At 35.7% G+C, this 15419-nt stretch overlaps 2 protein-coding genes across 2 annotated transcripts; both read left to right on the top strand.

Annotated features, from left to right (window-relative positions):
• The first annotated feature begins 5311 nt into the window (after positions 1-5311).
• On the top strand, positions 5312-6313 carry LOC112663612 (olfactory receptor 4C46-like). Its single transcript, XM_025452684.2, has one exon. The coding sequence runs from the start codon at positions 5312-5314 to the stop codon at positions 6242-6244; it is 933 nt and encodes a 310-aa protein (XP_025308469.1). The 3' UTR covers positions 6245-6313.
• A 6063-nt stretch (positions 6314-12376) lies between these two features.
• Positions 12377-13300, top strand: LOC112663613 (olfactory receptor 140-like). Its single transcript, XM_025452685.1, has one exon. It carries the CDS (start codon positions 12377-12379, stop codon positions 13298-13300), a length of 924 nt encoding a protein of 307 aa, XP_025308470.1.
• The last annotated feature ends 2119 nt before the right edge of the window (positions 13301-15419 follow it).

The following is a 15419-nucleotide window of genomic DNA, read 5'->3' as shown; positions in this document are numbered from 1 at the left end:
TTTGTTAATGTCTCCACAACTTAGAATGAAAATCAGTCTTCTTAAAGCCTTTGTTGAAAGATGGTTGTTAATGAAGGATCATACTACCTATCTTAGTAAGTTTTCACATGGGAGGTAATGTGGGGCTAACGTAAAAATCAGGACTTGAGGCCAGATGAACTTGAATTATATCTTTAGGTCTGTTCCTCATTAACTATATATCCTAGGGTATGAAGTTTTCCTTTTCCATGTCTCAGTTTTCCTTTCTGTAAAAGGAGGAGCATTTCCACCACATAGAACTCTTTCTAAAAAAATATTAAATGAGATAATTTACATTTTTTCCATAATGCCTAGCACATATGAAAGCACATATGAAATCAATACCAATTTTTGATTATTACTTATAATAATAATGGCCAACCTTCACACAGAACTTTATAATTACCAAATAATTCACATGTCTTAAAAGTAAGCTTAATTTCCTTAGTCCTTAACCATCTCAGAACTTTAATATTTCTGAGACCACAAAAATAAAAATAGAGATGAGGAAAAGCTATTGGGACGTTCAAAATAGTATTAAAATTTCTTTTAAAAGTATCTTCTCTAAAATTAGAATGACACATAATCATGATTAAAAAAATATAAAATACAAATAGGTAAAAAAAGAAAAAAATGTTAGTTTCAGCATTACAATAAACCTATAAAGTAAGACTGCTTTTGTTCTATTTACTTTCTGCATTTTTTATGAATAATTTTAAATAATTGTACCTATACCTTTATAGGTACAATTTATACCTATACTCTTTCTAATAAGAGTATAACATTTAACACTATGGTAACTGAGCGTATTTCTTTGAGTTGAAAGATTTTGGAGAAATGTTTCTTTAATTCCTGAAGGCAAAACGGGGTACCTTATTTAAATGCGCTGAAATGACTTTTAGCTTTTATTCATTGATTGTGTAGTAGACCTTTCCTGTTTTGATTCCTATGTAGTTTGGTTCTTAATAAGGGAGAATACTGCTGGGAGAGGCACTTTTGGTTGTTATATATGTGTTATTTATTGCATGAGAGAGGCTAGTGAAAACCTCATGGTTACTGGTTGAAGATGTGGCTTCTGATATCACATTTGAAAGCAATCAAAGCAAAAGATTTCTCTCCCCAAGAGTTGAGATGATTTTATTTGATAAAATATAGTAAATAACTGGAACCTCATTGTTTCCAAAATTTTAATCTCTACACAAGAAATAATACTCCTTTGCTTCATGAAGTGATAGAAAATAAACAGTTCTTTCAAGATTAGATATTTAGAATTCTATTCCCTACTTTAAGTATTCACTTAATCTTTAGTGCAAAATCTTGAAGTGCCTAACTCTGTGTACTAGTCACAATGACACGATCCAATGCTCCATCTTCCTGGGTATTCACATTTGGTTATATGGCCTGTCTACATTGAAGTGCAGTTCTCTGACCCTTTGAACGTTTTCTCTCTTTTTCATTAGAATGTTGGTTGTCCATATCATAGATGAGGAGCTCTTTCAGAGCAGGCTCATGTCTTTGTATCTCTCCTTGTAGACCCCCTTCAAGCCACATATTAGGGACTTAACGTGAATCAATGAAAATTTGGGTAGTAATTTTTAGATGCTAATGTTTAGGTGCTAATGTTTAGATGATTTAATTGCAAGAGTAAGCCAGGCACCCAAACAACCATGTTTGTGAGAGATAAAACATTGGAGTTTTAAAAGATTGGATTCTCTCTATCTTTGGCCCACACAGATTTACACAGAAAAAAAAATTCCTTCCTTAATTTAACTCAGCTATGGTGATAATATCTGTTATAGATCTTTATTTTTTCAGCCTAGGGGCTGTGAAAAGGAGGCTGGTTAGAGTCTTACAATATAGCCATCCTAGTTTCCATATTATCACTTGCAATATTGATAAGCATAGGTAAGTCTCTTCACATTTCCTGGCCCTCTTGGTACCTATTCTTTTACTGGATTATTCTCACCAGTCCTTTTTCAGAAGGGACTGAAGCAGTACTTTCTGGGATCATAAGGGGATAAATATTATTTGCTCTTTGATTATATACCATTAAAGGTTAAAAGATAAGTCTAGAAAAACAAAATCTGGAGGCATGAAAAGGGGATGAGGAGCAGGGGACAAGTAGAGATCCTTTTTTTTGGGGGGTGGGGAGGGAGAGTGCTGAGATAAAAGGTAGGAAAGAATGAGTTCAAAGGGGAGAGTATCTGTGAATGACAACACTTGCAAGAAATCTATTTCTTTTTGTTGGAATTTGACATTCACTTTCAAACTGTAATTGTGTGACAAACACTGCTTTTAACGCCGAGACTAATGAATCTAATGCATAAGGAGTGTGTGTGTGTGTGTGTGTGTGTGTGTGTGAAATAGCTTACAAGCAGTCACTTTGGTAAAGAAGAAAGATTCATGCTATGTAGTTAAAAACTATGCAAATAATAGACAAATATTCACATTCTTTTTTTAAATAATTCATTGCTTTGGAAGGTATAGATACAACCTCATAGAAAGAACACTATATTAATAGTCATAGTCAAATGTCACCTTTTGTATCTACTTTGTGTCAGTTACTGACCTAGTAGTGCCTCTGCTCTCACAGATATCCTTTAAGTTGTGTATCTTCATTTTATAGTAAACAGTGAAGAATTTTAGAGGTTAAAAGAATTTTATACAATTATCTTTGCTCTTTATTTCAGTGTAAGGCCAGAGTCACAGCCTACTGACTTACATTGAACAGCTTCCTTACCCTTTCTAATTCTTCATTATTTCATCTGTTAAATAAAGATGATAGCAGCGTCTGACCTCACTGTTGATATAAAGATTAAATATGTCTGGCACTTGATAAACACACAAGCAAATGTTACCTGTGTTAGTGGTGACATCTAGACATGACATTGTCTCAGTAAATGACAACACTATCTTTAGATGATGTTGTCCAAAACACTTTGGAGTAATTTTTACTCTTTTCTCTCTTTAAATCTATGTTAAATTCCTCATCAAATTCTACTGTATCTAATTTTATCCCTTTATAATACATTCACCTCTACTACTACCATCCAGGTCCAAATCACCATCACAATTTGGTTGGCTTATTTCAATAACCTTCTAACTAGTCTTCTTCTATACTTGCTCATTTTTTTTAAAGGTTTTATTTATTTACTCATGAGAGACACAGAGAGAGAAGCAGAGACATAGCCAGGGGGAGAAGCAGGCTCCACGCAGGGAGCCCAGTGTGGGACTCAATCCCAGGACCCCGGAATCACGACCTGAGCCAAAGGCAGACGATCAACCACTGGGCCACCCAGGTGCCCCTAAAAGAAATACATAGGGTAAGAGAGGGAAAACTAAATGGGAAGTCATCAGAGAGGGAGAAATACCATGAGAGACTCTTAAGTATAGAAAACAGTGGGTTGTTGGAGGGGAGGTGGGTTGGGGGATGGGGTAATTGGGTGATGGGCATTAAGAAGGGCTTGTAATTTGATGAGCACTGGGTGTTATACACAACTGATAAATTATTAAACATTACATCTGAAATTATCTACTTATATGTTGGCTAATTGAATTTAAATAAAAAATGAAATAAATAAAGTTCATTTTTGACAAAAAATATTGTGTAAAACAGAAATGTAACATAAAGATTACTAGACATCTTCAGTGGAAGTCTATGTGTTATCTATGGCACTCTCTGGGATTATATGATTCTATGGGATTTATGTCTTTTATTGCCTTCAGCTATTTTACAACTCTTTAAATGTATAAAACTGATAATAGCACTACAACTCTGGTCCATAAAAATGCAAATGTTGTTTGGTGAAAGGTTGATTAATTTCCCTGACCATTACAGATAAAGTCAGTTTTGCATTTAATTTGTAAATCAATTATACATCCCTGATTGAATAATGTAAGGGTGGCATTTTGGATTTTCCTTTAGGCTGATTATAATCTTACCAGTTTCCTCATTAATTACAGATGCTTTATAAATAAAATAAACTTATATAAAGGGTAAGCTATTTCCTCATTTATTTTTATTTTTATTTTTTGAAAAAGAAAGAACATAAATTTTCTGTGTCCATCGGAGTCCTGAGACAACATACTTAAAATGAGAGCTTTTTTTTTTTTTTTAAGATTTTATTTATTTATTCATGAGAGACACACAGGGAGAGGCAGAGACATAGGCAGAGGGAGAAGCAGACTCCCTGCGAGGAGCCTGATGCCAGACTGGATCCTAGGACCCTGGGATCATGACCTGAGCTACCCAGGTACCCCTAAAATGAGAGATTAAAAAGAGTTTAATTATGTATACTTACCAATTTATAGGTTGGGTTAAGGGAACCCAATAAGGGATGATAATGCCATTACCACAGTTGGACCTGAGAGAGCAAGGGGAAAGAGTGATCACAGGAACCCAGAAGGTCCAACCCCAAGAGCTCTGCTAGTTAGTCACCCAGTGATTGACAAACCACCGAGGGAACCAGGACGATAACTATCCTAAGATCCATTTCTTCTCACCTGCCTTCTTACATTCAGCTGGTACCACCTATTGGCCAGAAGGCAAGAAATCTGGCTGAAGTGGACAAGGGAAAGCAGCGCCCAGGGTAGACACTTTGAGTGTAGATCTAAAGGGGTAGAAGGAATATGTCTAGTCATGTTCCATTTTTTCCCCTTAGTAAGAGAATAAACACTGTAATTTTTGGAATTAACTGGAAAAAGGAAAACACAGGAGAAGTAAGGAGTCTTCTAACTTATTTATTCATTTAATACTTACTGAACACCATTATGAGTCAGACACTGAACCAAGGGCTGGAGATAAAGTGGAGAACAGAGACAGGTCTGACTCTGGCTACTTATTTAAAGGACTTTAAATGGAAAAGAGCACGAACTAGACTTAATCTGTGTATCAACCATGTGTGAAACCAAACCAACAGTTGTACAAATAGGTTTCTTTAAAAAAAAAAAGAAGAGTTTTTAACATTTCTTACTGGCTGAGAAGCAATCAGATTTATTATATGTTGAGCTCCCTGTGTCTGGATGTCCTCTAGCAAAGGGTCCAAGACCATTTGTTGAAAGAGAATTTTTTTTGCATCCTTGTAAGAAATGATTTAGCTTCAAAAATTCACCTTTTTATAAAATAGAAAAAGCGTGTTTCTTCCATTTGGCATACCATGAAAAAAATAGCTTATACTATTAAAAAGCTTTGGGCTTATCTAAAAACCCAAAATATAAAGTTCTTATCACCTTGCTCTTGAAAATTGTCTTTACAGGTTAATTCTCCATTCTTGTATTCTTCATCAGCATTGAAATGAAAGAAGAAAGGATGAATGTAACTGTATTCATTCTAATGGGACTTACCCAGAATCCTCAGATGCAGAGAATTCTATTTTTGGTGTTACTTGTCACCTACATTGTCACTGTCTCAGGCAACCTGCTCATTGTGGTTACTATAATCCGCAGCCAGACTTTGGACTCCCCAATGTATTTCTTCCTGGCCTTTTTGTCTCTGATAGATGCATGTTATTCCTCTTCCATAATTCCTAAAATGCTAGCTGATCTGCTCTTTGATTCAAAATCTGTTTCCTTTAGTGGCTGCATGACACAGCTCTTTGTAGAACATTTCTTAGGAGCTTCAGAGATTGTCCTCCTTGTAGTCATGGCCTATGACCGCTATGTGGCCATCTGTAGACCTCTGCACTATGTGACCATCATGAACCATCACACATGCTGCCTCTTCGTGGGGATGTGTTGGGTAGTGGGTTTTCTCCACTCCATTGGACAGATTCTCGTTACTTTCTGGCTCCCCTTCTGTGGTCCCAACATCATGGATCACTTCATGTGTGACATTTTCCCCCTGATACAACTTGCCTGCACTGACACTTTCTTTGTTGGTTTCTTGGTTGCTGCCAATGGTGGAGCAATTTCTGTGATCACCTTTGTGATGTTATTGATATCCTATGTGGTCATCCTGTGCTCCTTGAAGACTCACAGTTCTGTGGGGAAGAAAAAGGCCCTCTCTACCTGTAGCTCTCACATCACAGTTGTTGTCTTGTTCTTTGTGCCCTGTATTTTTATGTATCTGCGACCAGTAGCTACTTTTCCAATGGATAAAGCCATAGCTGTATTCTATACTCTTGTTACCCCCATGTTAAACCCTGTCATCTACACAGTAAGGAATACAGAGGTAAAAAATGCCATGAGAATGTTATTAACCAGGAATGCAATTTCAGATAATAAATGACTTAATACAAAGATTTTATTTCTATCGTGATCTTTACATTTTTAAAAATTTTATTACCTTTTCATTGCCCTTCCCATACCTCTCCAGGGGTGCAACACCTCTGCAAGTTAGGTATTATGATTATTGCTGTTTTACATATGAAGGAAAATGAAATTCAAAAACATTAAATAACTAGCCCAATGCCAAAGCTAGTGTGCAGATCTAGATTTTTCTAAAACCAAATCTGATGCTCTTTCAATTATTTTAAAGAGTACTAGAAAAAAAAAGGCAGCATTTCATCAGAACATTTTCTGTTTTGTAACAAACTTAAAAGTGTGCTTTTCTAATTATAGAGTTGTATGATGGCTTTTGTGTATAAGCAGTTGGTACTCAGAAAGCTGTATTGCCTACTGACATATAGGACAGTGTGGAATATAATTTAGAAAGAAGATACTTGTCAATACCCTTTTGCACACATTTGATATACTTAATATTTAAAATCATATTGGATTTCTTCTGTTGAATAAAAGTTGTCAGGAATTATAAAAATTAATTGTATTTAAGCTGATGTGAAATTTTTGAAGTGTCTTCATGTGTTTACAACTTATAAAATTGAATTCTAGTGTTTTTATTTTACAGAAAAAAAAAAGTGAAAATAAGAAGGGTTAAATAACTAAATCCTAGAACATGTAAGTCAGCCGTGTGTCCAGGATGTGATCTTTTCACAGGATGGAGAGTAAGAAAGGCTCAGGATGGAGAATAAGAAGGGGGCTGAAACTGGTATTTGATTATAGTTTGGTCTATAAAAATACTTTTTATTATATGCCGTATGGTGTGACACTTCATTAGAATAACAATTATTAGTACAATCAAAGGCAAGTGTTTTTCAAAAACACAGTAAAACATATTTGTGAAAAAATTTTACTATTAAAAAGGTGGCTTTTTTTTTTTTTAAAGTGGCTTTACTTTTAGCTCCTTGAATCTAGAATCTCTTTGGAAATTGCTTTAGAAGATCATTTATAAGGGATATGAAAAAAACAGGAATCATTACAGTTGACAGAGAAAGTATTGCTCAGCTATACAGTTAACTTATATCACCTTATTGTGAATCAATTCTGGCTCTTTTCAAAAGTAAAGTTTGTTTAAAAAAAATGAAGTCTGTTACCAAAATACAAATGTATATGTATGTCATAGATATGCTGAAAGCTTCCTCTTTTGACAGAAAAATCCAGGCTCCCGCCTCATGAGTACCATATATTTTATTGAAAAAAATCAATTGATTCCATGATGTAACAATATTTAACAAGCATATTATGCTTATAAAAATGTAGAGTAGAAACATCAGCTTCAGGATCAGAAGACATGGTCTTATTTCTTACTGTACCATCATTCCATTCCATGACACAAAACAACTCTCCCATTTCTACCAGTAGTTTACCTGAGTCAATTAAGAAGGTATTTCCAAGTTCTGTGATTCTGCCCATGCCAGTATTTTATTATTATAAATACTGTTATATTCACTTCTATCTCAATTAGAGGAAGTAAGATTGGAAGAGTTATGAGACCACAGCTCATGTCCCACAATTTTTCCATTTCTAGTAAACAACTTAGAAGATGTCCTTCTGGGCTGAAAAGGTCTATGGGTTGGTCTAAGGTAATATGAGTTCTGCTAATTTGAGAGCATATTCCTTCCCCTACTGAAATGTATGAAAATGCCCATAAAAAGAACATATTGGCAAGGTATCTGATTTTTGTGAAATTAGTCCATGAACCCATCAAACAAACCATACCTCAACTAGTTTTTGACCAACCGTGATATGATCTATATTTAATTTCTTCTTTCATTCCAGTTTACCTTTCTAGTTTGAAATTCTGTGTTGCTGTCTTTCTAGGATTTTCAGCCACTCTGTCTTTGGATTTATATTCTGGAAACAGATGTCCTGGTATATAGCTCCAGGAACTTCTCTTTGAAAAATTACTTTCATAGACAATCCTCAGTGATTTAGATTTAACTCGGTTCTTATTTTATTTCATGGTACTCTAGGCCTTAGGGAGCTAGACTAAATAGATACAGGGATTCTAATACAATTTCTCTACCAACCACTGTAGCTAAGTAGAGGCTGGATGACCACTTAATGGACAAAGTGATTGGGTTGCAATCTTCCATGATGCTGGACATTATGAGCTTTTAAGTACATTTTAATTCTCTTATCTGACTCTGGCTTTCATTCAAGAGTTGAAAGATAAGTTGAGGACATTTTCACAGATGACACTTCAGGAAAATTCATGTTTCATATAGCTCTTTAGTTTCAGATCCTCATTCAAATTTTCTTTGGCATCTGCCATCACAAATATCATCATGGCACTATGACACTCAGTGTCTATCAAACCAGGATTAGTTAGTCTTAGTCATCTTAAACTGTTTTCCCTCATGACACATGTTACTCACAGTGATCACATTCTCTTGGGTCAATGCAGAGTTATGTACAATTTCTTTTCCTTCTTAATAAAGAAAGCATGTTTGAATATGACTGAGTGTGGTTTTATATGGGAATATTTCAGAATTGAATTAAATTTGTTTAAAAATCATTTCAAAAATTGATACTTATTTCTTTTAATAGATAATTGGAATATGCCTCACAGTTGGTGGCAGCATATAAAAGTGTCATGACACTTTAGTTGTAAAACAATAATTTAGGGATAAGGATTCTGGCCCAGGATTTAGAGGCCTGGCTTATTTTTTTGCCCTGGAAAATGGCATTCTCAATTCCTGTCTTATATTTCCTTGTTATAAATTGTGAATACGGATGCATAGTCCTTTTCTATTTCATAGGTATATTATGAGATTAAATTTAAATGACTGAAATAAATGCATTTTACTATCTCTGAATGTATTTCAAGAATGGAATTATTTTCATTATTATCATGTTAATCTAATTTCAGAATTAACACAAGAAACAACCACTTTGAAGAAGTACAGTAAGCTTTAGCGGTGTGCAGTGCCAATGTTATAATAGGGTTAATAACTATCACTTAATGTACATCTTTAAGTAATATTTAGAAATTTTCACCATGAATGGTAGATCAATCAAAGAAACAGAATATTATAATGAAAAATAAAAAAAATTAAAAAACATCAAAGAAAGAAAAGAAAAATAAAAAAAATCAGATAGTTATCCCCCTAAATATTTAACTTATACAATACCAAATATCCAGACTCTGTATTAAACTCATTTTTATCAAGTATACAAATTCAGATTAAAAGAAGGAATTAAAATTTAAGATAGATGCTATAAAACTCCTCTGATGTTCAGTTAAGTTATGTGAAATAATTGGGTTGTTGGCAAAATCTAGTAATGAAGGTGACATATCCCTGAGGCCTCATTAGTCACAGCTAATAAACTTCCCCGAATGTGCCTACAAATAGGGTATGTGGTCGTGCCTGTGAGGATGAAGAGAAAGGTGCCATTTATAAATCAACAAAGACACTTGACGGAGCTGGGCCAGTTGGTATTTTCAATCTTACAGCCTTACTTACTCCTCAGTGAACTAACAGGTGCCTGGGACCCTGGCATGAAGCTGTGTTAGACAAGTTCATAGGTGAGATCATTTTTTTCTCCCAGAAAATCATATAATTATAGAATCTCAGGTTTAAATGGGTCTTACAAATCACTGTAATCACCTCTCACACTCTACCAATCTGAGGTTTAAATCTCTTTAGCAAGTCAAGCATCACAAAAGACAGAAGCAACTAAAATACTGCCAATTTAGAAGTAAAAATATTTTGGGGGTATTTTTCCTTATTGATATATATTTAAATTAGACTCCTATTATGTATTCAAATTTGCATCCGAATTTTCCCCCACCTATTATTACAACATGATATTCTTTGCTTTGGTATTGTGCAATTTTTAAAGACATCTCTGTTAAAAATGACACATTATCCAAAGAGGTGCACTATATTTTACTTATCCATTTCTCTAATGTTGGACATTGTATGCAGTTTCTAATTTTCCACAGCTCTTAATAATTGTGTTGAAGATATTTGTACACAATGAATTTTCTCTTTTAAAAATAGTTTTCTTTGGATTCGATGCCTAGAAAGAATATAGTGGAGTCAAATAAAAGAAAAATAATTTCTATTTCTTTGTAGCTATTTCTAAATCACTCATTAATTACATCTTATTCTTATTCTTACCTTATGTACACTATACTCTTTTCTGGATCTGTTGGGGAAGCGCACCTCAGAATAAGTGAATGTAATGAAGCTGCTGCACTTGGTTTTCACACGAGTAAAATTTTCATTTTGGATAATTGACAAAACTCTTTGCAAAGAAAAGAAATATTTTCTTGAAGAATACATTTCATATATTTATATTTTCTTCTTTGCTTCCTTTAAAGGGAAATATGTATGTCCTCAAATTTCCTCATTCTGCTAGTAATGCAATACCCTGCAACCAGGAATGGTGGGTGATGGATGCGATGGGAGGTTGGGAAAAGAAAGCATGAGAATGCATATAGGAAAAACATAAAGGAGTGGCGGGACCTCATGAATAAATGCACTGCTGCTGGTAATAAAGCGTTAGGGAAAGGATTATTATTATTTTTTTATTTTTTTTTAATTTTTATTTATTTATGATAGTCACAGAGAGAGAGAGAGAGGCAGAGACACAGGCAGAGGGAGAAGCAGGCTCCATGCACCGGGAGCCCGACGTGGGATTCGATCCCGCGTCTCCAGGATCGTGCCCCGGGCCAAAGGCAGGCGCCAAACCGCTGCGCCACCCAGGGATCCCAGGGAAAGGATTATTAAAGGCATTTAAACAGGAACATTTTTTGTGACTTTATGCAGACAAACATACATTTATATACATAGGAAATGTTCAGGGTTTCAGGGTTAAGGGTTTGTATTAGGCACTTATAATAAGTAGAGATTTTATGTATTTGTGTGTATATATGTATGTGTACATATATATATATATATATATAGTACGTTATCTATCTTAACTAACAGACTATTTCTTTCTGTTCTCCACATTAAATTTCTATTTTTAAAACTTTTAAAATAAGGGTGTCCTTTGCTTGATATATGTTTATGTATTGAACATCCATCCAGGAGTTTTTATCCTGTTCTACTGAAGCTGTCGATTTACTGAATGTGGTTATGTTAAACTGTATGCGGAACAGAATGTTGAAGAATAAAAAATATTAATTAGCAAACACCATAATAATCTTGAAAGTGAAATGATCAGTAACATAGTGTTTCCTAGAAGGAATTAATATTTTCATACTCATCCTATAAACCGTGTCAGAAACTATTAAACTAGAATGCAGCTTTCTTTTTTCAGAAGTCTATTTATGTTTCCCATAAACTAGAGAGTAAAAACAGAGTGAAAGGACAAGAGTGTTTGGCTTCTCAGGTTTACGGGCTTGGGAAATGAGTGTTTTTTTACCTGTGGAGATGCAGGAAGCATGGCAATTCACCAAGCATTTGTTCATTACCTAACAGGCACTAGACATGGCAGACATTGTGTCAGACACTGTGGTAGACACAGTGAAGAAACACAGGAACAGCATGTATATATTATGGTAGGTACCAGGGAGGGTGTGCCCCCAATGGCTTATACATTTCCTGTTTTAAACCACCTGCTTATGATAGATCCTTATTGACCATGTCTTACTTTCCACAGTTAGAGCTGAGGGTTAAATGTAAATTCTCCTGGAAGAGGGAATAACTCTTACTTTACAAATTTCGTATGAGAGTTAACAGTAAGTAAGCTCCCAGACACAAAGGAGGGGTTAGAAGCATGGTATGCTGACATGACTTAGCAAAGTCACATAGAGCAGGAACCAGGAAAATCCCAATCTTGTGTTGGTAGTCCAGTGTTTTCTCAGTAAATTTACACACCACAGGTTGCCCTATGGGTGTTTACATGTGATAGGTACAAGGTTTCCGAGGAGATGGAAAGCACTGTGAAGGAAGGTAAAGAAGAATGAAAACAAATGTTGAGGCAAGGAGTGCCCAGGACATGCTCCACAGTTATGGTGACTGTTTTTGTACTTTGAAATTCAGACTACAATCCTTTCATGGGTAATAGGTATCTCTCTTTATCCCTTTGTAGGGAATTCAGGCCCCAAGAGGGTGTTACTTCCTGAATGGATCACTTCACACCTCCCAACAATGTGACTGAATTTATTCTCTTGGGACTCACTCAGAATCCACACTTGCAGAAAATATTCTTTGTGGTCTTCTTGTTCATTTTTCTATTTACTGTGCTGGCCAATCTGCTCATTGTCCTAACCATCTCCCTCAGCTCCACACTTTCAGCTCCCATGTATTTCTTTCTCACTTACTTGTCCTTTATAGATGCCTCCTACACCTCTGTGACCACCCCAAAAATGATCATCGACCTGCTGTACCAGAGGAGAACCATCTCCTTGGGTGGCTGCTTGACTCAGCTCTTCGTGGAGCACTTTCTGGGAGGATCCGAGATCATCCTCCTCATTGTCATGGCCTATGATCGCTATGTGGCCATCTGCAAGCCCCTTCACTACATGACCATCATGCGACACGGACTCTGTCAGCTTCTAGTGGTAGTGGCCTGGATAGGGGGGATCCTGCATGCCACTGTTCAGATCCTTTTCATGGTCAACCTACCCTTCTGTGGCCCCAATGTCATCGACCACTTTATGTGTGATCTCTTTCCCCTGCTGAAACTTGCCTGCAGCGACACCTACAGGTTGGGAATGGTGGTAGCGGCCAACAGTGGGGCCATGTGCTTGCTCATTTTTTCCATGCTGCTCATCTCCTACACAATCATCCTGAGTTCCTTGAGCTCCCATGGCTCCGAAGGTCGACACAAAGCCCTCTCGACCTGTTGCTCCCACTTTACTGTAGTTGTACTCTTTTTTGTGCCTTGCATTTTCACCTACATGCGTCCTGTGGTCACCTACCCTGTGGATAAGTTGGTGACTGTGTTCTTTGCAATCCTCACTCCTATGTTAAATCCTATCATTTACACAGTGAGGAACTCGGAGGTGAAAAATGCCATGAGGAGTCTGTTGAAGAGAGTAATTTAGGCTGTTCATAATATCAAGCAAGTGACGATGTGTATAAATAGGGAAGATTATATGTCATAAAGTGTGAAAGAAAATGGATATTTTGCAGATCACCTACCGAAAAAAAAAGTCCCATATACTGACATTTATTAAGCACTTAACAGTGGCTAGGGCCTTTGATAGGTGCTTTTGCTAGTTTTAATGTACTTTACCAAAGCCTCAATGTTCATAGGTTGAGGAAAAGAATGGAAAACCAACTATAATTCCCTAGTTTGCTTATTCTAGAATGTTTTTCTCCAGAGTCTTACTGATACTTTACTAAATTTTTAATCCATATGTTACTTGGATGAAATTGTTTTTTTCCATAGGACTTTTTCGTCTTCACCTATGGTAAAGCAAACAAGAGAATAGACATCTTTAGGTGGATATATGTGGAGGGGACAGTTAGGGAGTAGAAGAAATACTGTTGATGTATTTTAGCCCTATGAATGTATCAGAGAAAAAGGAGGGACATCTGCAAAAGGAAGGGAAAAATTCATAACCTATTTGTAGTTTGGGTTTTTTTTTGGCACACACACAAAAAAATAAGCCAGACATTTTGAAACTACTCTTAATTTGGTCTTATTTAAAAAAATCCTTATGACACAGGTTTATTTTTATTTAACTACAAAGAAAATTCTTTTCTTTTTCCTTACCAAGACTTAAGCCATTTGAATCAGCAACAGTAAATATTGTTTTATTTGATCTCAACAAAAAGGCATACAACTAGGTTCAAAAGCTTTTGCTCCAGAGGTGTGATGCATACATTTATATTAATTTTTAAAAAAATTTTTTATTTATTTATGATAGTCACACACACACACACACACACAGAGGTAGAGACACAGGCAGAGGGAGAAGCAGGCTCCATGCACCGGGAGCCCGACGCAGGATTCGATCCCGGGTCTCGAGGATCGCGCCCTGGGCCAAAGGCAGGCGCCAAACCGCTGCGCCACCCATGGATCCCCATACATTTATATTAAATGAACATTTTATTATTTATCAGGCATATTCACCTTACTGATTTATCTATGTACAAAATTGGCAATTTATATATTACTGCCCTCAATTTACAGAGAAGAAAATTAGTGAGGAGAGAGGTTTATTCATTTACTTGTCTCAGGTCACAAGTCTGAGTTTCAGCTACAAAATTCAAATTCAGGTCTTCCAGATCTTAGTCCTACTTTCTTTCAAATAAAACACATTTCTCTGAAATATTAATGTCTATCGATGAGAAATTTTTCTGCAGTCTTAATGATTCACTGTGTTCTTCTAGAAAGACGGTGTCAAATTTGATGTAGCTTTGTCTCACATATAGAAACATATTTAAGCAATAATGCTCCTCTGTGCACACGGAAAAGATCAGGTCATTCTTCATTACTACATAATGCTTTATGGAACAAAGTTTCTCTGATTATAGCACTCCAACCTGTGTTGCTTCTCACAAATGTCCCTTTCTCAAACTTACTGGTCATCTGGAACTATTTCTTATTTAACCATATAGTAATACCAGAGCATGGTTTACTGTTCTTGAGGGTGACTGCATATCCCAGCTTATCATGTTTGTCTTAAATTGTAAGGGACAGAAACTTTTCTCACAAAGTCTAGGCCTGGGAGATGTTATAGCAGCACTTAACCTATTAAAAATGATCAGGTTTGCAAATGCTGGTGGAGAATTAAACATTTCAACAGAATCCAGACTAAATAATGAGTGGTTTATTTTGACAGTTAGATAGGAGATAATGAGACAAGGGATAAAGTTAGGAAAAGTATTGAGTAAATGTTGTTTCTACCTTAAAACAAAAGAGAATATTTGAAGAGGGAAGGTAGGGACAACAATTGTGTTTTAGGAGTATCTGATGTGAGAAGGTTAAAGAGGCACAGATTATAAATTGTCAACAGGAAACTTGGAAGCCATAGGAATTGAAAGGAGAAACATAAGACAGTCTAATGCTCTCAGGAGATGGAGTCTTGCTGGTTTGTGAATAATTTTGAGGAGTGTTAAGATTACTTCTTTTTAAAGAATCTCATCATCAAGATTCTCTCATGAAGGTCAAATGCCATCTGATTATTTCAGATATTTAAAACAACATGGAAGTAA

Source organism: Canis lupus, chromosome 18 (assembly GCF_003254725.2).
Source record: "Canis lupus dingo isolate Sandy chromosome 18, ASM325472v2, whole genome shotgun sequence".
Taxonomy (NCBI): Eukaryota; Metazoa; Chordata; class Mammalia; order Carnivora; family Canidae; genus Canis; species Canis lupus.
Note: the sequence above shows the minus strand (reverse complement) of the source record. Positions and strands in the feature narration are given on the sequence as shown.